Here is a 22646-nt window from a genome sequence, read left to right as displayed (position 1 = left end):
GCAGTCACAGGAGTTCTTCAAGCCACTCCAAAAACTACTACAGAGTGGTTTGCCACATGTAATAGAGGGTGCAGTTGAGAATAGCATCCAATGACCAGTTCTAGCTAAAGACATTCGTGTTTTTCAAAAACTCAATAAGGAACAGAAGTGACCACAATATAATTGAACATTATAGTATGTGCTTTCAAGAGACAAAGAGTCCTTGGTTGGAGTATCAGTGTCTGGAGGTCTCCCTGCACCCAGGTTTTTTGGCTCTCTTGGTCTCCTTGTGTAGTTCCTGTCCCCTCCTGGTCTTTCTATGTCCCTCTTCTTCCATAAGGTTTCTTGCACTCAGCCCAAAGTTTGGCTATGAGTCTCAGTATCTCCTTCCATACCCTGATGGGAAGAGTCTTTCAGAGGACCCCTGTGGAAGACTCTTGCCCTGTTCCTTGTCTTCTCCTATTTCTGATGTCTATCCTGTTTGCCCTTCTTTGTGAGGTTTCAGCCTCTTCCCTAGGATCCTCTTTCTTGTTTAGCTTCTTTAGGACTATAGGTTTTAGTATGTTTATCCTATTGTATATGGATAATATCCACTTATGAGTATATACCACATGTTTTTCTGCCTCAGGATGATCTTTTCTAGTTTCCACCATTTGCCTGCAAATTTCATGATTTCCTTGTTTTTAATTGCTGAGTAGTATTCCATTGTGTAAATGTACAATTTCTGCATCCATTCTTCAGTAGACGGACATCTAGGTTTCCATATTCTGGCTATTATGAATAATGCTGCTATGAACACAGTTGAGCAAATGTCCTTATTGTATGGTTTAGCATCTTCCCTCTGCTCAGAGGAAGCCCATAGTTGGCTCAGTTTCCAAGTGGGCTCCCTAATAAGGGGATCAGGGGCTGTCTCTGACATGAACTCAGTGGCCAGGTCTTTGAGATCACCTCCCCCTGGGAGGTGCAGCCTTGCCAGGCCACAGAGGAAGATGATGCAGCCAGCCCTAATGACACTTGATAGGCTAGAACAGATAGAAAGGGAGGAGGTCCTCTCTTATCAATGGACTAGGGAAAGAGCATAGGGGGAGAAGAGGGAGGGTGGGTAGGATTGGGAGGAGATGGAGGGGGCTACAGCCAGGATACAAAGTGAATAAATTGCAATAAATAAATAAACAAAAATAATAAACTGTAAAAAATTTTAAAGAGAAAGTGTCTAAAACAAGATCGGAAAAAAATCCTTACAGATTCTTAAATTAAAAACTGTAAATAGTAAGAGCTGAAGAGGACAGGGTCTCCACAAGGAGAGCAACAGAACAAGAAAATTTGAACACAGGGAACTTCCCAGAGACTCATACTCCAACCAAGGACTATTTATGGAGATAACCTAGAACCCCTGCACAGATGTAGCCCATGGCAGTTCAGTGTCCAAGTGGGTTACATAGTAATGGGAAGGGGGACTGCCTCTGACATATCTGATTGGCCTGCTCTTTGATCACCTCCCCCTGAGGGGGGAGCAGCCTTACCAGGCCACAGTAGAGGACAATGCAGCCACTTTTGATGTGAACTGATAGACTAAGATCAGAAAGGAGAGGAGAACCTCCCCTATCAGTGGACTTGGGGAGTGGCATGCATGCAGAAAGGGGAGGGAGGGTGGGATCAGGAGGGGAGGAGGGAGGGGCTTATGGGGGATACAAAATGAATAAAGTGTAATTAATAAAATAAAATAAAAACTGCAAATAGGAGAGGTGACAGTCAAAGTAATATGAGCATGGAGTCTACATTATCATTTCAAAATTAAACCTGGAGGTGTAAGAGAACTTGGTTATGCAGAATTCAGTAACCTGCTTCCCCTCAACTTGTGTTTGCTTTACCTGTACTGAGATTCTCACTACCTGGTCACACTTAATTGACATACAGAAGATGGAAGGGGGAAGATGGTTAATTTATTTTCACCTTAGTGGTCAAAACTTGTGCAAACACAGCACAATTATGATCAAGACACAGTAGGAGACATTGTGGGAGAAGAAGGGTGAGAGGAGAAAGGGTGGATAGAAGAGGGGAAGGCAGAAAGGGAGAGGAGGATTCCTAGCAGCGGGACCCATGCATCTGCAACAGAAGGTAGAGTATCAGGAATAGATAGGAATGAATCCACAGTTTTATGTGCACAGAGGCAAGAGTGGCAGTGGCATTAGCTAGGTGGAAAATGAGCTGGGGATGATGGAGGCCCAGAAATGGCAGGCTGTAAGCTCAGGACTACAGATAGTCCAACAAAATAACTGGGAACTCTTAAGTAACTGCACACTAGATGTCATAGGATTGCTAGCCATGTGTTCAAATCTACTTTGTTTTTTCTGTAACAAAAAGGAAGACGGATAAATGAAAATTCCAGAAAATGTAATTTAAATAAATTTATTTATGTGAGAAAAACATCTGAACATCAGGTATAATGTGATCGATCCACAATGATCCAAGGATGTCATGACTCATCTGGAAGCACTCTCATGCAGTCTGTACGAGAAATTCCATGTGAAGGATCAGCTGAACCATTTATCCAATTTCATAAAGTCATCTAAACCAAGTATGATAAAATATGCAATGACCATGATACAGTAATAAAAATACAATATCAAATACTCACTACTTGTGAGTTATAAACTACAATATAAACAAGTTAGGCTCCTTTTAAAAATGAAAAAATATTTCTATTACAGCCTCATTTGAAGCACTTTCAATTAGATGCAGCTTTGTATATTGTACTCTTAGTAGCCGGCAAGCAAACACCTTCTTGAGTAACTGTTTCACCATCAGTGCTCTGAAGTACATTTTCACATACACAAGTTCAGATAGAAAAGGATGACCAAAGCTTGGAGCATCTTCCTATCTTGTTATTTTCTTTTTTTTTAATCTGAGAGAAAAGAAGTAAGGACATAAAGAAGCAACACGGTTCTTCTGGATCAAGGAGGCAAGGAGGTGGGCTCAGTCCAGAGAATGGACTCTCCATTCCAATTTCAAAATGTGTGGTCCCAAAGCTGAATTTCTTCCAGTCTGGGGAGCTGCCTACTACTATGAGGCAACTTAAGGATGAAGGAGCTTAGCAGGAGGAAAGTGTGAGCTGACTACAGAGATGGTCACTGATAAAACATGTTCCTAGACAGCCTGGTCTATTCCAGGGAAAGAACAGCCAGAACTATCAATACAGTGTGTGCTCACTGAACTGCACACATGGAGCTCCGAGGCGGGTTAACAGTTCTTGACATGGGCTCCTGGTTGTAGTTCACAATGTCTGCCTTTACCACTCTCTGTCATAAAAGAAAAGAGTTATTATTAGAACATCAGAAAAAGCCCCCGAGCATCTATTGTTTTCTGAGCTCTCGTGAATATCTAATAACAGATATCATAGATAAAGCATGAGTTGGTATCAAAAACAATCAGTCAGAATTAATAAACAGTGAGGTTTGGGGTTTTCCTGTTTGCCTTCCTTTTTTTTTTTTTTTTAAGGAAGCAATTCAGTAATCAATTTTACTATTAACTGGGGTTATCATAAGTTTATTAAACACTCACAAATTAATATGAAGATTTAAATCCTGGTTATAATTTTGTCAAAGTTAAAATCATTAATGTATATTTAGTTAATAGATATCACCACTTCATTATTTTTCAGTCTTTTCATAATCGCTACACTTAGCCATAACTTTGTGAATTAGAAAAGAAGGTGTGTTTTAAAGGACTCATATATAAGGCAGAAGAGCCCTGAGAAACCCTACTGCGAAAAATATTTCCCGTTGTCAAAACATTCCTCTCAAAACACTTACTTCCAAACAGTTCACTCTGGGTTATGCATAATGACTCTAATAAAACATGACATAACGAGGAATTTAAAAAAAATCACCTCATATCCATGCATATAAATCAATTTAAAGCAAAAGATACTTTCACATTTCCTTCCATCTCATGCTCAATCTAAAAAACTGAATTTAGCAAAATGTCTAATATTTCACTTCTAAGAAAAAAATTGAAATTAAAACAAACCCTCTATTAGTTTCAACTTCTACAACATCTATGCACACACAAAGAGAAAAAAAAGGGCAATTCAAGCCTTTCTTTTAGAAATTTATAATAACCTTTCAATTGCCATCTATTGGAGAGGGAAAATGGTTAAGAAATTACTACTTAAATAACTGTTTCAATCCTCTGCACTAAGTGTGTAATAAACACCCATAAAGATAAACATATTTGAAAGTAACTGAAATGGCATTTTAATTTGTTCTCAATTTCTTGTTTAATTTGCAAGTTTCCTGGCAAAGAACCAATTTTTCAAAGTTCTAAACTGTGACGTCATTTTAATTTATAATGTTCCTCAGTAAGGAAGAACAAGATAAAATAACTAGCCCCCACCCCCTTCCCCAAATGGCAGTAATTCACCCATAAGTACCTGCACTACTGTACTGAACAGACTCTACTCTGAGAAGAGCTGGGTTGTTGATTATCTTCTTCCGGGTACTTGACTATTTCTGCCCTGACAATACGCTGTCAATTCCGTACAACATAAAAAAGATGAAGGAGAAAGAAAAAAGAGAGAGAAAAAGAGAAAGACAAAATGAAAAGCATGTTTAATGACTGACAATAGAAAGGAACACCAAAGCAGAAAAAGAAAATTAACACATAAATTTAAACATGTCACAAAAGAATCAGCAGGATGTTCACACATAAAAGGAAAGAAAAGTAAGAGAGACTCAATAAACATTAGTTTGTAATTCTGTTCAGCCACTGAAGTAGATGACCTAAACTTCTCAGCATTACAGAGGGCTATGAAGAATTGTTGGACTTGTCTATGCTAAAGTGAAATAAAAGTATGTGTTCATTTCCTTTGGCGAACATTACTGATGGTCTACTATGTCAGTCACTCTGCTACCACCTGGAAGAGTTACTCACTTGTTGCTGTAGACCTAATGGGCAAAGAATGCACAACCAATTATCACACAGTTTAAGCGTTTTGCTAGTGAGTGTGGTGCTGTGGGGACACAAGGGAGGAGGAAAACTGTTGTTTCAGAAATCAAAGGTAGCCACGTGCCCCAGACAGTTTTCATATTTTTTTAATTTTTAGTTTCTCAGGGTTTCCTCTGCTGCTTACTTGCCATTCCACCTAATCCAAACCTCCATATTTCCAAATTTCATATAGAAATCACCTCAAATGCAGTTGTGAGTCATGTAAAAAAAATCATTAAATACAGTATTAAAGCACAACAGCTGTTTGCTTTCAAGAGTTTTCCTAAATAAACAAATCCACAGTATTACACGTTAGTTGTCCTTTCCTTGGGACAACTAAAACTAAAACTTTTCTTAGGACTCCATGAGGTAACCATGTATAGAGAAGTAACAAGCTCCTTGCATCTTTAGATATGAAGCAGGAATACTCTCTGCATGACTGCCCAGACCTGATTTCAGAAATTTCTCTCTTCCTAAAAGCTTATATTCATTTATTAAAATGAAAACACCTCAACATGAGTAGCTGTCTGTGAAGAAATTTCTTACTACATATTTGATAGACAGTGAGAGTAAATGAGCAGGGCTCTGCAGTATACAAATGTGTGGGGTTAGTTGGGTTCTGCATAAGGTCTCTAGTGGGCAGTATTAACTTCTGGACAAGACTCTTTACTTACCAGGCACTTAGTCTGATGTTAGCAACAGAAGTATTGTCAACTGACAAATGCGATGCAAGCAGGACACATCAATAAAAGGCGCACTATAATACTCTCAATATAACTGTTTTATACCAAACTATGGGCTACAATGAAGAAAAGGGATTTTCACCACTGGTAAATAAGTCATTCATCAAGCAAAACATTGTTTTAAGCATTATTTATAAACATGGCCAGGTTTCTGACCTGTGTGTAAGACATTGGGGTCAAAGACATTAACTAATGTAAATGACCAGCTTTCATCATTCATTTTGTCAAATTAATATGTAATCCACAAGGCAAAATTTTCCTTGTGGTCTATTGTATATGACATGTTTCCAAACCTGAAGCTGCAGCAAAGGCTTTGAAGATCCAAAGCTTTGCTTATTGTGAATAGAAAAATGGCACTTCCATATCATAAACTTCATGGTAGGTAGATTCACAATGGTTAACTTATTTACACAACTTTTAATCTTTGAAGAGAAATATCCACAAAACACTAGCCTTTATTTTTGAAGTCATAACATACAGTTTCTGGTTTTGGTTAATGGAGAAAAACAATGAAGTGGCCCAAAGAGTAAAGGAGCCACATGGGTGAATAGCACCAGCCTCACTCTCACCTCCTCAAAGAGCATTTGCTAAGACTCTTAGCAGCAGGGGATATAGAGCCTGAAGTCCTATACCCATGTGGGACTTCCAGTGGAGTGAGGGGGACACCAATGTACCTATAAAAACTTCAACCCCAAATTCGTCTTTCCTGTAAGTAGTGTAGGGATAAAGAGGGAGCAGAGATTGAGAGAATGGCAAACCAATGACTCGTCCAACTTGAGACCCACTACATGGGAGAGAGCCACTATTAATTATACTCTGTTATGTTTGTAGACAGGAACCTAACATAACTGTCTTCTGAGAGGCTTCATCTAGCAGTTGATGAAAACAGATACAGAGACCCACAGCCAAATAATAGGCCGAGCTAGGAAGTTTTGTGGAAGAGTGGGAGGAAGGATTGAGTGTGTGTGTGGGGGGGGGAGAATCAAGGACACCACAAGAAGATCTACAGAGTAAACAAACCTGGCCCCTGGGGGGGGGGGGAGGGTCACAAAGACTGAACCACCAACCAAAGAGCAAGCATGGGCTGGACCTAGACTTGCTGAACATATGTAGATGTGTAGCTTGCTCATCATGTGTGTCCCCTAACAATGAGAGTAAAGGCTGTCTCTAACTCTGTTTTCTGCTTTTGGATCCCTTTCCGGCAGTTGGTTGCTTTGTCTGGCCTCAGTAGAAGACACACTTAGTCCTACTGTGATTTGAGGTACCAGGACAGGTTGGTACCCCTTGGAGACCTCCCCTTCTCTGAGAAGGAGAGGAGATGTGAGAGTAGGAATGAGAGGAGAGGAGGGAGGGGCTGGGATCAGGCTATAAAGAGATTAAATATTTAAATGAATAAATGAATGGATGGATGGAAAAAAGAAAAAACAATAAATACTGGCAAGCATGTGTGTGTGTGAGAGAGAGAGAGCATAGCTTGTTGGAATATAAGTTACTCTAGATAGTGTGAAAATCAGTATGGAGAGTCTTTAAGAACTAAAACAGACCTACCACATGATCCAAATATTTTTATTTTTAGTACCTAAGGCAACATATCATAAAGATCTCTGCACATCCATGATTATTCCAACACTATTCACAACACCCAACCAATGGAATTAGTTATACAGAGATATATACAGAAATACAAATGACCAGCACATACATGCAAACATTTTCAACATTCTTAGCCATCAGGAAAAAGCAAATCAAAACTACACTGAAATTCCCTCTCATCCCAGTCAGAATGGCCATTGGTTAAAATAATAATAAAAATAAATTCTGGCAAACATGGGATTGCATGTTTTTATAAACTGCTGGTGGGAGTATAACTAGGGAAGCTACTAGAAAAACTAAAACTGATATAGTTGAGCTATATTACCCTTTGAAATACAAAGAAATCTAAGTCAGCATACTACACAAATATCCGCACACCCATGTTTATAGAAGAACTATTCCCAACAGGCATGACTTGGGGCCAGCCTCGGTATCAAGCAACAAGTGAACATGTACAGAGATGGGATGGATAGATACACACTGTGCAGTTCACTTCGGTCAGCAAGAAGAATCAAAGGATTCTATTTTTAAGACAGCAGATGGAACTGGAAATGAGGGTGCTAAGAGGGATAAGCCAGAATCACAAAGATAAACACTACATTTTCTATCATATGCCTTAATAAATTATCCAACATGATATATAAAAATATATATGCATATATATGTGCATACACGATACAAAAGTAAAAGGAGGCTATTGGGTGAAAAAATAGATCTAGTTCTAACTGCTTTAACACAAATTTTCACATTGGAATGGCAATGAGAGTACATCACAGAACTAATTTATAAAATAATCAAGTAAATATTGAAATATGTGAAAAGATACCAATTGTTTTCAGCTGCATGGAATGGGGGATGGCGGTATTTAGGAAATAATATTAGTTTGTTGCTTCTAACGAGATTACTCCTGCTCAAAGTTTTCATTCTCTTAAATGTGTAACTTACAGAACAGACAGAATTGCAATTTTAATCTCTTGACTCCTGATATTTGACTATTTATTTATAAGCAAGTCTAGGAATACTAAAAGAGCACCGAAGCCTTCAGTAACTAATATTGTTATTAAACTAACAAAATAATATAAAGAAATAATATTTTTTACATTATTTTAAAGATGAACAAATAACCCTAAAGAAGTTAAAGTACAAGCAGATCCTATAATCCCTGCACTTGGGAGGGGAAGGCAGGAGGAAGCCAACCAGGCTATAGAGTGAGGTTCTCTCTAACAAGAAGCATAAAAACAGGATTCACTGAACCTTAAAATCCATTAAATAAGAACTGATAAAAATTTTATTCTTTTTTTTTCACCAAAAGGAACAAACTTATAAGACTATCATTTTGTAAAAGTTAATTTTTCATCATCTGCAATAAATACTCATTTATATATGTAATCAACTTCCAACGTTTTGGGTGATGTATAAATAGAATAAATGGGGAACAATCTATATATATATATAAAATTGTCACAAGAAATGTGTTACTTTTTAAACATAAACTTTAATATAATCACCTGTGACTGTTCTATCTCTGCTTTGTTTAGTTTGATTCCCAGGATTTCTGCAGCAACTTTCTGAAAACACAGGAAGACCTACATAACAAAAATGGGTTTAAGTGATTTAAAACAGGCATGCTTCAGTTAACTTCAAATACACTGAACTTTCTAAAGAACCATAAACAGCAAGTATTCCAAAAACAGTTTCATTTGTCAAACATGGCAACACACAAAATGAAATCATTTTAAAGAATTAAACCTCAAATTAAAAAACCAAGCAATTCACTAAATTAGTCTAAACATGCATTTATTACTAAAAATGTATTTTTAAGATTTTTAAAAAGATTTATTTTTATTTTTTGTGTTTGAGTGTTCTGCCTACATGTATATATGTACCTAGTGCCTATGGAGGACAGAAGCAGTTGTCAGATCCCCTAGAAATGGATTTACAGATGGTTGTGAGCCACCATGTGGATGATGGGAACCAAACTCCAGTCCTCTGCAAGAGCAGCAAGTGCTCTTAACACCTGAGCCATATCTCTAGCCCCATTTAAGGATTTAACATAACAATTACAATGACAAATGTAAAGAACACACCAACACATTTAACAGCATAATAAACTACCACAATTCCTGAAGAAGATGAAAATAACATATACTTTACTGTTCTGGCATTTGATTGTCAGCTCTATGCTGGTCTCTTGAGCTGGCTTTAGTCTGTTTTAACAGATCTTGCTTCCCAAACCATTAACACTCTTTTCATTGTCAAAATTCTCCATTATTCCGTAAGTATAACAACTTGGAAATATTTACTGTGTTTTATCAGTATAGGGGTCAAAGAATGATAGAGTCCATTACAGCTACACATTATGAACATTTCTATAAACATCCTTTCGTATGCGGTTGGCTTTTGCCAGGTCCTCTACAATCTCAGGAGCTTCAGGCCTGACCATTTCTGTCTTATAACTTACCTTTGATCCATAACTGTCCTAGCACGTTCCTAGTCCAGTCACTTACTGAATATAAGTCACATGTTTACTAACTTGATTATTTCTAGGGGTCTGGAGAGATGGCTCAGCAGTTACAAGCACTTACTGCTCCAGAGGACCCAGGGTTATTTCCCATCACCCACATGTTAGCTTACAACCATCTGTAATGCCAGTTCCAGAGGATCCCATGCCTTCTATCCTCTGTGGGGTCCTGCACACACATGGGAAACATGAAAAAAACAAAACAAAACAAAACAAAAAACCCTCACACAGGCAAGCACATACACAAAAACAAAAATGAATAAAACTTTAAACAATCCTTTTTTTTTTTTTTTGTAATTAGCAGTCATATGTAAGGCCCTAGATTTAAGCCCTAACACCAAAACAAAGGAAAAGTAAAACTAAGTCAAACAAAGCACTGGACATAAGCCAGGCATGGTATCTCATGTCTTTAATCCTAGCACTTAAGAGGCAAAGGCAGGTGGGTCTCGGAGTTTAAGGCTAGCCCATTCTACAGAACAAAATGTCTTAAAAGCAAACAAAAAAAAACTTGACAGGGACAACTATTTGCAAGACTTGTAACAATAGTTTATTCTCTCTAATATGAATATGGACATAGTATTGTTTAAAACCAATAACAAAAATAAGTGGTTAGGTAGAAAGTGAATAGTTAATAAAACTGTAAGTTTCAACCTAAAAAATTAGTGAAGTTATTTAATGTCACTGGGGCAGTGGTATTAAATTAAATCCTTAGTATTACAAGGGCCAGCAGTATAGCAATCTTACAATACTAGGTTAATTTATTCTTCTGGTGAGCATCTGGCAATATGTTTCAATCCCATGTCAAAGAATCTATCTAAAGGAAATAAAGCATCAAAAATTATTAACAAAATTTCATAATAAAACCCACATTTGAAACTTAGAAAAAAACCCTACATGTTCAACAACAATAGTGCATGATTAAATATATTTTTGAACATGACTAAATTTATTTTATAACATTAAATGACACAGAAAAGTTATTTACAGATAAAAATGTTAAATAAAAGAAACACTATAAAAAAAAAAAAACATTTCTAGACCATGATCTTAATTCTTAATGAACATTGTTTTGGTTGAAATGGTAGGCCTGAAATGTCATTACCTGGGCTCACAAACTGTATCTCTACCATTTAATATCTATATAGAGGGAGCCCTGTGACATGAACTCTAGAAGATACATCTACACTACAGACATAATCAAACTAATACACCGGCCATCACAAAGTAAGCTAGGAGTAAGCACAGTGAAGCCTTCAGAGAAAGAGCACAAAGGAATTCTCTGAGGGTCTGAAAGATCATCTCTGAAGGCCAGCATTATGAGTGACTTGGGTATTTTATAATTCATATTAAATCAACTATAAAATTAATCTAACCAAAATAAGCATTCTCATCTCTTCTATTTATGTCTTCCTTCCAAATGCATCAACATGTTCCTTGTTAGGAAGCAGACGTGAACTCCCCAGGAACATTAGACAGACAAAGCATGACTTACAACACACTACACTGTTTTACTTACAGAGTCTCCTGTCTTGGCTGAAACAAAGTGGCTACTAAACCCATTTTCCTGGCAAAATCGTAAGTGTTTATCAGGTTTTACTGTTCGCATGTGCTCCAAGTCAACTAGAAAAATGTTAAAGAGAACACAAGACTCAATATTAGAATTTTTAAAAAGTATTTTAACATGTTTAAAAGTTACTTTCAGATATCATTTCCAACTGTTTAATATTGGGAAATTTTTTAACTTCTTTGTGCCCCAATTTCCACATTTATAAACTGTGAACAATAAATATACCTATTTAATACAGCATTCATTCAGAATTAGCCTGAATTAGAAGAGTGAACAGACTGGCAATTAAGCACTCAAAATTAAGTATGTTGTTACCATACTGTAGCATCACCTATATAAATTCACACAGCATGACAAAGTTCAAAGCACATCTGCTCACTGTACCGCATTCAAGCACAGTTATTAACTGAAGACAGGATGCACAAACACAAGCATATATGGCTAGAAATAATTTAATTACTTACAAGATAATTTAGCAATTAAGACAGTTCTGAAATTTTTACATTATAGTTACATTTATTTATTCACACTACACTTTACATTCACAAAGATGCAGCTTCTTTCCAAATTGTTAATTATCAACTTTGAGAATAATGAGCAAGATATATTTCCTGGGCTTCAATACAGTATAGAATTTATATCTAATACTGCTGTTATCTAGCACACTACTTTTTTATTGAACAGTTTCTTGTGTATATTACTATAATCTTCTAGGGGTGTTTATTTAATGACATCAAATTGGACGACAAATATAGTCACAATACTTAAAAGAGAATAAGGCTCTTTGAATCAACAGAGAAAAAAAATTTTTTTAATGTAAACTGATTTCCTGAGGGAGAGACCTAGCCAACTTGTAAAAACTTAGAAGTTTGCGTGTCTAGCATGCTTATATAACACTAATAATTGATTATCACCTGAAAATGCTCTCTCAGTTCATAAAAGACTTCATTTAAAATCTTACTGAGTTTTTACTTTGAAGGTTAAAGTTCCTATAGGAGATTTTTGAAACACCATAGGAATTCTGCACCCCATTTACACTGCTGACCTTGGAAAACAGGGAACTGGGTTTTGTTTTTATCTTTTCCTGGCTGAATACAATAAAAAAATAAAAGAAGGACATTACTGTTTCACTCCTAGGTATGGTAGAGAAGAAAGCTTATTGTAGATATGATGTAGAGCACAGACAGAGGCAGAGACACCTGGGAAAGTCCAGAGTGAACATGACCCTAAGCTAGGCCACATGAGGAGACTGGGGAGGAAAGAATGGAGATCCAGAAGACCAGAAGACCAAGAGGGAAAATGGTAAAGATAGAGAGACGGAGACAGATGGACAGATACATAAAAAGGACCAAGTAACCAAAATGGCTGGATTATATAGACACCAGTTAGTAATTTGTCTTGGGTTTGAGACCTAATAATGGCCACAGCTGCTATTCCTTAAACAGCACTGAGCTCTAATTTACAAAAACAAACAAACAAACAAACAAATCGCTAAAAAATGTTCAGATACCACAATCATCAATTGTGGAAAACCAAAATACTAAGTGATAGATAGCACTGACAAAAATCTGGTTTATCATAATATTAAAACTATTTTTTTCATCTTTTCTCCTTCCAACCAACCCGTCAACCACCACATAAATTTATCTGTAACTTTGAAAACAGGAGCTTTTTTCCTAATAAAGATAACTATGGGGAAATGAGCACTAGTTTATTCGCAGGGAAAAGCCTCTTCATTGAGTGTCTAGTGGGCACCTACTACATGCCAGGTACTGTAGTAGGTGGTTAGTAACCAACATATCATTTGGTCCCTTAAAAAGCTACCATCAATACCGTGAACGTAAGAGGCCATTAAGAAATAAATTAAGACCACAAACCCTGCACCCCATTTTCGGCCCCACAACTCTGCCTGCTTTCCAGGGAGAATGCCAGAGCCAGGGACAAGAGGGAAGCCCCTCCCCCACCAAGCCTCTGTCTACCAATTCTGCCTGAAAGCACCTCCAACAGTAGTAAACTGCACCCCATACCCTGTGCCTCATTTCCTGCCCCGTAACTGTCTGCTTTTCTGGAGGTCTGCCAGTAACAGATATCAGGTAAACTCCTCCACACTCCAAGCCTCTACACCTCACAACTTCTTCCCCTCCCCAAAGCACCCTCTACAGAGGTAAACTGCAACCCATACCCTACAACAATTTCACAGCTTTACTTACACTGTTGGATGCCTGCATTTGCCAGAGACTCATGGGTAAGATCCTACACCAAGCCCTTGTCTACCTTATTTCCCTAAAACATACCCATCAGCCTTAAACTACACTCCACACCCTTCACTCCATTTTCCAGACCACAATCTAGCCTGTTTTGCTGGAGTTCCTCCAACATCAGGCACACCAGGTCAGGCTGGAACTGAGGACCCCAGAGACAAGGGTAGCACCCAAAATCCCAGAGTCCACACACACACATACACACACACAAAAAAAAGGGGGGGGGGAAGACACCCTACTAGACCTGAAGACTAGTTAGTCACCAGAATTCCAGGCCATTCAGGCCAATAGACAAAGAGGAAACAGAAACCAAGAAAAAAATATCCCAAAACACACCTACCCAACAAAGATAAACTCAGAAATCAGCATCCAAAGCTCTAATAACGGCAAAACCCAAATGACTAAAGGCCAGACAAAAACCACAATTGGGCAATATGGCACTACCAGAGCCCAGCTACCATACTACAATAAGCAATGCATGTCCTAACACAGCCTCAGTATCAGAAATCACCTTGAAACCAATCTTATGAAAATAACAGAGGACTTTAAAGAAGAAATGAATAAATCCCTTAAAGAAATACAGGAAAATACAATCAAACAGGTGAAGAAAATTAATAAAACTGTTCAAGACCTGAAAACAGAAATAGAAGCAATAGCAACACAAAACAGAGGAAACCCTTGAGATTGGAACACCTAGTTAAGAGAACAAGAACTACAGACCAAAGCATCACCAATAGAATACAAGAGATGGAAAAGATAATCTCAGGCTTAGAAGATAAAATAGAAGAAACTGATAAATCGGTCAAAGAAAATATTAAAACTGAAAAGTTCCTGACAGAAAAAATCTGGGACACTATGAAAAGACCAAACCTAAGAATAACAGAAGTAAAAGAAGGATAAGATTCCCAGCCCAAATAGAGGCATCAGCTGTGAAACAGAACTAAATTGAGGGTCAGGAATTAGACTTGACAGAGAGATTAATAATCCAGCTGGGAACATCGAAAGCAACACCAGTGGTCTCAGCCTTTCCCTGGCAATCACACCGTATGAAAAAATAAATAAATAAAATAATGTGAAAAAAAAGTCACACTTTGAACCTTGATAGTTTTTGAAGTTGAATACTAGCTATGACCGAGCCTCTGAATGTAAGAGCATGGGCCCCTTTGAAGAGCTTTTTACTAGATTCCTTGAATGATCTAGTGAGTGGTCACAGATGGAGATCATCAGAAAAATAAAAAGAGGTTTTATTTGTTTGTTTTGTTTTACAGTGAACTTTATTTGTATAAATAATATACAATAAAAATAAAAGTATAATATTATAATATAATTTTATACCCAGCCCAAAGATCCAGAAAATATTTTCATAAAATTATAAAAGAAAACTTCTCTCACCTAAAAAGAGATGCCTATAAACATACAGAACATCAAATAGATTAGAACAGAAAATAAAATTCTTCCTCCATGTAATAATCAAAATACTAAATATATAAAAAAAAAGAAAGAAAGAACACTAAAAGCTGCAAGGGAAAAAAGTCAAGTAATATATAAAGCCAGACCTATAAAAATTATACCTGACTTCTTAACAGGGACTCTAAAAGTCAAAGGGCATAGATCTTGCAATACCTAAGAGACTTCTATGTCCAGCAAAACTTTAAATCACTTAGAGGGAGAAAACAAGATATTCCATGACAAAACCAAATTTAAACAATATCTATCCACAAACTCTGCCCTACAGAGGATACTAGAAGGAAAACTCCAATCCAAGGAGGTTAACTACACCCAAGAAAGCACAGGAACTAAATAATTTCACACAAGCAAAACTGAAAGAAGGGAATCACATACTACTACCACTAACATCAAAATTATACAAATCAACAAACATTGGTCATTAATATCTCTCAACAACAGACTCAATTTCCCAATAAAAACACAGGCTAACAGAATGGATATGAAAACATGATCCATTATTCTGCAGCAACAAAGACATTACCTCAAAGGAAAGGAGTGGAAAATGATTTTCCTAGCCAACAGACCTAAGAATCAAGCTACAGTAGCCATTCTAATATCTAATAAAATAGATTTCCACCAAAAATAATCATAAGAGATAGGGAAGGACACTTCATATTCATGAAAGGAAAAACCCACCAAGATGACATTTTAATTCTAAACATCTATGCCTTAAAGGTGAGGGCAACAACATTCATTAAAAAAAGAAAAATACTAACACTTAAATCATACATCGAACCCTACACATTAAGAACGGGGCATTAGCCTGAGTCATACTGGGCAGACTGCTCAGACCCTGAACAATCATTTAGCCAATGTAGCTCATGCCTTAGTTGTACATAAAGGAATTAATGCTCAACTAAAAGGAAGCTTGATGGTGTTCAATGGGAGGATTGACCTCGTGCAGGAGCAAATTGATACCCTATGGCAAATCGCTTAACTTGGCTGTCAATGAAAATATGCTGGACTTTAGAGTCACTAGCATATAACATGAGAATTTTTCCTGTGCTGCAAATCTGTCTAAACAATTGTCGAGCTATATTTTAGGTAATTGGACTGGAGAATTTGATACTACGATGGAGCAGCTGAGAGTGGCCATTGTCACAGTAAATTCTACCAGAGTGGACGCAGGACTAGCCACAGGATTATCATCATGGATTGCTGCAGCCATGAATCATCTGAAGGAATGGGCGGGCATGGGAGCGTTAGCAGGCCTTCTGGTGTTGGTCTCCTTGGTTTGCCTGTAGTATATATGCAAGATTAGAGTCTCACAACAGTGTGATGCAGCCATGATCATTCAGGCCTTTACAGCCATTGAAGCAGGACATTCTCCCCAAGCATGGTTGGATACCATAAAAAGCTAAAATGTTACACTCAGGATGCGAGGCTAAGCACTGCACTCAGGGTCAGCCGCTTTGGACCCAGAGAAGAGCACGTCTGGTTGCATGCGGGTTGATGCCCCAGGTCCCGCCTCTGAGAAAAAGGTATTGGATGGGTCTGATGCTCTTTGGGTGGATGACACCTAAATGAACATTGGTACAAAGTCCCAATTTATTTCTAATATCAGAGATCAGACCTCTACTCTTGCCTGATGCGTCTAAAACAAAAAGGGGGAACTGTAGAGAGCTGCGGAATGCTATGCCTTAAAGATGGAGCTGGTTTCTGCCTTCCACCTTCCCGATGGTGAGTGCTCTCTGTCACGAACAATTCCACATTTGGCTAAGGCTGAGGATCTGGCTTGCTTCCTTGTATGTGGACCTATCTGCATTGCCCACGTGGCACGCCTGGGTTGGCTACCCAGAGGCTATTTAAGCTGTGGGCTGGCTTTCCCCAGGGTCCGAGGATTGTTCAAGGTTCCTGAATAAACTGCATTGAAAAAAAAAAAAAAAGAAAAAAAAGAAACAAAAAACCTACCCAGGCCTTGAGAGATGAAATGCCAATTGATTTATCTTGTTACTATAAAAGGGAAAAGAAATAGAAGGAGCTGCTGGAGATACAAACTCACAATCCCCAGTCTACAATTTCATATATATACAAGCCAGGTTTGCTTTTTAATATATGTGGTTACAAACCTGCCATGATCTGAATTCACTTACCAACAAGACTTGACTTGAATGTCTTAAAGCTTTTATAGCCTTTATCTCTACTACTTAAGTGAATGTGTACACAGTTCACTGAAGAAATATGAATGTATTTGATTAGAAAATATTGCCACAACTTTGGTATGTGTGCCATATTTCCCTTCTGCAATCTGTAAACTTAACAAATAAACAATTTGAAATCTAAAAAAAAAAAAAAAAAAGAATGAGACTTCAATCTCACCACCCAGCTATACCACTCCTAGGCAAATATCTGAAACATGCTCAACTATACAAAAAGGACATTTGCTCAACCTTGTTCACAGCAGCTCTATTTGTAATAGCCACAATCTGGAAACAACCTACATGTCCCTCAACAGAGGAATGGATACAGAAATTGTGGTTTATTTACACAGTGGAATACTACTCAGCTATTAAAAACAAGGAAATCATGAAATTTGCAGGCAAATGGTGAAAACTAGAAAAGATCATTCTTGAGTAAGTTAACCCATAAGCAAAAAGACACACATAGTGTATACTCACTAATAAGTGGTTATTAGACATAAAATATAGGATAAATACCCTAAAAATAAAGAAGCTAAACAACAAGGAGGACCCTACAGAAGATGTTCAACCCTCATTCAGAAGAACAAATGTAATAGACATAGGAAGCAGAAGACAGGGAATATGACAGGAGCCTACCCCTGAGGACCTCTGATAGACTCTACTGATCAACCTATTGAACCAGAGGCTGAGACTCAAGCCAAACTTTGGGCAGAGTGCATGGAATTTTAAGAAAGAAGGGGGAGACAGAAAGACCTGGAGGGGACAGAAGCTCCAAAGGACATCAACAAAACAAAAAACAAAAACAAAAACAAACAAACAAAAAAAAAAAACCCACAAAAAAATGGCCCTGGGGGCCCTGCAGAGACTGATACCCCAACCAAGGAACATGCACAGAGAGGACCACAGGCAGGGTTTAACATTTTTATCATTTATAATTTCCTCTGAATACTTTATGAACTTAAAAACGGTTAATGGGTGGGCATGAGAGCGTTAGCAGGCCTTCTGGTGTTGGTCTCCTTTGTTTGCCTATGGTGTATATGCAAGATTAGGAGTCTCACAACAGCGTAATGCAGCCATGATCATTCAGGCCTTTACAGCCATTGAAGCAGGAGAGTCTCCCCAAGCATGGTTGGCTACCATAAAAAGCTAAAATGTTACACTCAGGATGCGAAGCTAAGCACTGCACTCAGGGTCAGCCGCTTTCGACCCAGAGAAGAGCATGTCTGATTGCATGCGGGTTGATGCCCCAGGTTCCGCCTCTGAGAAAAAGGTATCGGACGGGTCTGATGCTCTTTGGGTGGATGACACCTAAATGAACATTGGTACAAAGTCCCAATTTATTTCTAATATCAGAGATCAGACCTCTACTCTTGCCTGATGCGTCTAAAACAAAAAGGGGGAACTGTAGAGAGCTGCGGAATGCTATGCCTTAAAGATGGAGCTGGTTTCTGCCTTCCACCTTCCGGATGGTAAGTGCTCTCTGTCACAAACAACTCCATATTTGGCTAAGGCTGAGGATCTGGCTTGCTTCCTTGTATGTGGACCTATCTGCATTGCCCACAAGGCACGCTGGGGTTGGCTACCCAGAGGCTATTTAAGCTGTGGGCTGGCTTTCCCCAGGGTCAGAAGATTGTTCAAGGTTCCTGAATAAACTGCATTGAGAAGAACAAAAAAAAAGATCAGAAAGAAGGAGAGGAGGACCTCCCCTATCAGTGGACTTGAGGAGAGGCATGCATGCAGAAAGGGGGGGAGGGGGGGACAGTGAGGGGAGGAGGGAGGGGCTTATGGGGGGCTACAAAAGGAATAAAGTGTAATTAATAAAAGTTAAATAAAAAAATGTAAAACCCTTAGAGATAATTTAAACATTACATTTCCCGCTGCCATATTGTATACATCAATAATTGGGTATCTTTAAATATACATCACCTTTTTAAATTTTTTAAACTTTTTTTTATTTATTACAATTTATTCACTTTATATCCTAGCTATAGCCCCCTCCATTGTCCCCTCCCAATCCCACCCTCCTTCTCACTTCTCTTCCCACGCCTCTCCCCAAGTCCACTGATAGTGGAGGTCCTCCTAGCCTATCAGGTCTCATCAGGACTGGCTGCACTGTTTTACTCTGTGGCCTGGCAAGGCTGCCCCCCACACCCTTACTCATGGGAGGGTGATCAAAGAGCCAGCCACTGAGTTCATATGCATCACTTTTAAATATAAGGGAGGACAGTGCATGTATATGTCTTCCTCCTTCAAGAAATAAGAATCCTGTACATGTATCAGCCTGATGATTCAGGTTAAATGCAGGCTGTGAAAATCACACAAAATGACAAAAATTATAAAATTAGGAAAGGTATTTTAATTACTTATTTAAAACAGGAAACACATGACTGGAGAGGTGGCTCACTATGTTGCTCTTACAGAGGACGCAGGTTCAGTTCCCAGCACCCAGTTCATAACTGTCTATAAGTATAGTTGCAGAGGATCTGATACATTCTTCTGCTGTCCATGGCTATCAGGCATGTATATAGTGCACACACACACATGCATGCAAAACACTCATACACATAGAAAAATAAATAAATCTTAAAAAGAACAGATAAAGCAATATCTTAAATTTAGGAAATCAATATGAACACCTAATAAGTGAACACTATAAACATTACCCTTCATGATTGTGATTGAGAAAATGATAAACAAGCTGACATGCAAATAAAGGGAAAAATTTCTGAGCATGGTGGTGTACATCCGAGATCCCAGTGATCAGGAGGCTGTAGCAGGAAGATCATGAGTTTATGGCCAGCCTGAGCTATACAGTGTAAAGTAGATACACGGGGCTTCATATTTAGACCCTCCCCTCAAAACCTACTTAAATAAAGATATTATAACAATGATCATAATCTATAGTGGAGAAACAAAAAGGTATCCAGATAGAGAGCAACACAATGAAGAAAAGAATGGCATGAGCAATTACAACAATATATAAAACCATGTAACTATGGAAGACCTTCCTCTTTCATCTGAGATATAATGTAGTAAAGATGTATAAAATAAGGAAGGTTAGGAGGTTGAAAGAAAACTGTATTTCACCTTATTCAAGATTTCCAAAGCAACTACTTACACAACTGATTGCTGTGGTCAATGACAAGAGTGCTCAATATAATAGAATTTTAAAACCTAGTTATATAAAATGGAATCAGAGCTACTGATAAGATTAAATGACATACAATTTTAAAGTCTGAAACAGTTTCTAACAAACCTGCACTATTTTTATGCTGGTCTTAAACTCAGCAGCATGTGGATTTCCCACATACTTCTTTTCCAATATCCTATCACAACACAGTCTATAATTAATATGACTTTCTTCATTCGACTCAGTTACTTCACACTTTGAAAAAAAAAAGGGGAAAGTACTCTATGGTGCTAATTAGTTCAACTATAAACATCCGGTGCCTGTCAAAGAAGACAGCATTCAAAATATCAACTGTTTTTGTTCTTCAATCCACATACAAAAGCAGCAACAGAATATTCTCTCTGAAATTATAAAAGCTGCCACAATTGAACTTAAAGAAGTAAAACAAATTATAAATATAGCACTTGTGCAGATTTTCTCAGTAATTTTTAGGTTATCAAGGAAACATCTAGAGTGTTGATCTGGTTATACTCAATTCAAACAAACTACTTGTCACATTAACTACCTCCAGGAAGTTACTCCAAACACAAAATAAACTGTTTATGCCCCTACTCAGATAGATAACATGACAGACTGTTATTAGTTGAAGACAGATGAGATACATTAATTTGATTGTGAGCATGTGGTTAATTTTACCATGCCATGTACACTCTCTAATGCTGTCTTTCTATGATGCCATAGTAAATCATGCCATATTCAAAGAATTACTAATGCAAGAAAATGAAAAAATAACTCGAACTGACTTTAACTTTGCCACTTCTTAAATCAACCTTTTTACCAAAGTAGCCATCTTGAATATTACTGAGTTCCACAAAGAGATAAAAAAGAACACTGCTCCATCAGTGAAGCTGCTTTCAGTTTAAGATGTGAAGGCAATTTAACACTCTTCTTATACACACTTTTGTTTTTTAATGAAATGTCTCTTCTTTCCAATTTCTTGGCTTGTTTATCCACTAGCTAAGCACATCTTAAAATAATGATACTTTCCATATTTGTTGAAAGCATTCTCCTCAGGTTAGGATCCTACTTTCAGACCTTTCATGACACTTTTGAGAAACAAAATTAAGATTTCATAAAGTTCAAAATTCTTGGGATAATAAGGTTGATAGTATTTCTGCCCTGCTTACTGAGTTCTCGTTATATGCCACTGAAAATAAAACAAATTTGTAGACAGAACAGAATTTTCAAATACTGTAGCCACTCAGAAAGTATTGACTGGGTTGAAAAAACTAGTTTTTTAGGTGTGGGGTTCTGTGGGATAAGGCTGAAGACAGTTGTCTCTGGATAGCCATTTATTTGCACTCAGTCTATAATGATAGATTCCCTTTTCTCTGTGGGGTTTTGAAAGTCTCCCCTGATCCCCTAGGGTGATTCTAGGTCTTGTCAGAAGGTCACATAGCACTCAGGGCAGATTAGAGACCAGACCCTTCCCTGATAAGGAAACTGCTCTAGCAATTCCTAGAATGTCCCACTCTGCTAAGGATCTTAGTTCAGCAGTGACCTTCAATTGTACTTGGAGATATTTTCCCACCACCACCATCACAAGATACTTAAGTACTGTATTTTCCTTCTTGTGATAGGACCATTTATGTATCCCTGACTCCTTGACCACAGCGATTCAAATACATTTACCCTCAAAATCCTTTCCTTTGCCCAGGGTTTATATTACCCTTGATTTCACATGAATAAAGGTTCATACTTCCTCATTTCAAACCATCTCAGATTCCTCATTCATCCCCCTCTGGCTGTGTCTCACAGGGTCTGTCCTCCAGCCTGCTGGGCCTGGGCTTCACAGGGCCTGTGTCTTGGCTGCAAGCCAAACAGACATGGGCTTTGGCCTATACCTCTGCTGTGCTCAGCACAGCAGCTTGAGCAAGAGCTGTAACACTTTGGTATTACCATAGGAACACCCGAGCTTCCATTGTCATAAGAAATCTTATGCTAAAAGGGCCAAACTGTAACACTGTGGAAAACCTTTTCCATGCCCACCCAGGCTTAGAGCTCTTGGGCCTTTCCCTAAGGCACTCTAGCTGCCGCTGAGAGAAAAGGAACCCCTGACAGAAACAGGACTGCAGCCAAGATCCAGGCCCCTGTTGAATGGAGAATGAATGACATTTAGGCTCTTAAAATAAGGAATAAAGGTTCTCTGGGAACTT

General features: G+C 38.0%; 1 protein-coding gene across 5 annotated transcripts in view; it reads right to left on the bottom strand.

Annotated features, from left to right (window-relative positions):
- Nucleotides 1–2372: 2372 nt before the first annotated feature.
- The window catches only part of Rab28 (RAB28, member RAS oncogene family), a 71803-nt gene continuing 51529 nt past the window's right edge, over nucleotides 2373–22646 (bottom strand). For 2 of the 5 annotated variants that reach the window (XM_060365388.1, XM_021639356.2), the window contains 4 exons: nucleotides 11339–11442; nucleotides 8810–8887; nucleotides 4412–4506; nucleotides 2373–3278 (listed from right to left, as the gene is read on the bottom strand). In XM_060365388.1, the coding sequence (XP_060221371.1) occupies nucleotides 4417–4506; nucleotides 8810–8887; nucleotides 11339–11442 (272 nt within the window). In that variant the 3' untranslated portion in view covers nucleotides 2373–3278; nucleotides 4412–4416. Of the gene's footprint in view, nucleotides 3279–4411; nucleotides 4507–8809; nucleotides 8888–10566; nucleotides 10637–11338; nucleotides 11443–22646 lie in introns of all 5 variants that reach the window. The other 3 variants (XM_060365387.1, XM_021639355.2, XR_009585049.1) reach the window with 2 other exon arrangements.

The sequence above is a fragment of the Meriones unguiculatus genome, chromosome 12 (assembly GCF_030254825.1).
Source record: "Meriones unguiculatus strain TT.TT164.6M chromosome 12, Bangor_MerUng_6.1, whole genome shotgun sequence".
NCBI classification, from domain to species: domain Eukaryota; kingdom Metazoa; phylum Chordata; class Mammalia; order Rodentia; family Muridae; genus Meriones; species Meriones unguiculatus.
Note: the sequence above shows the minus strand (reverse complement) of the source record. Positions and strands in the feature narration are given on the sequence as shown.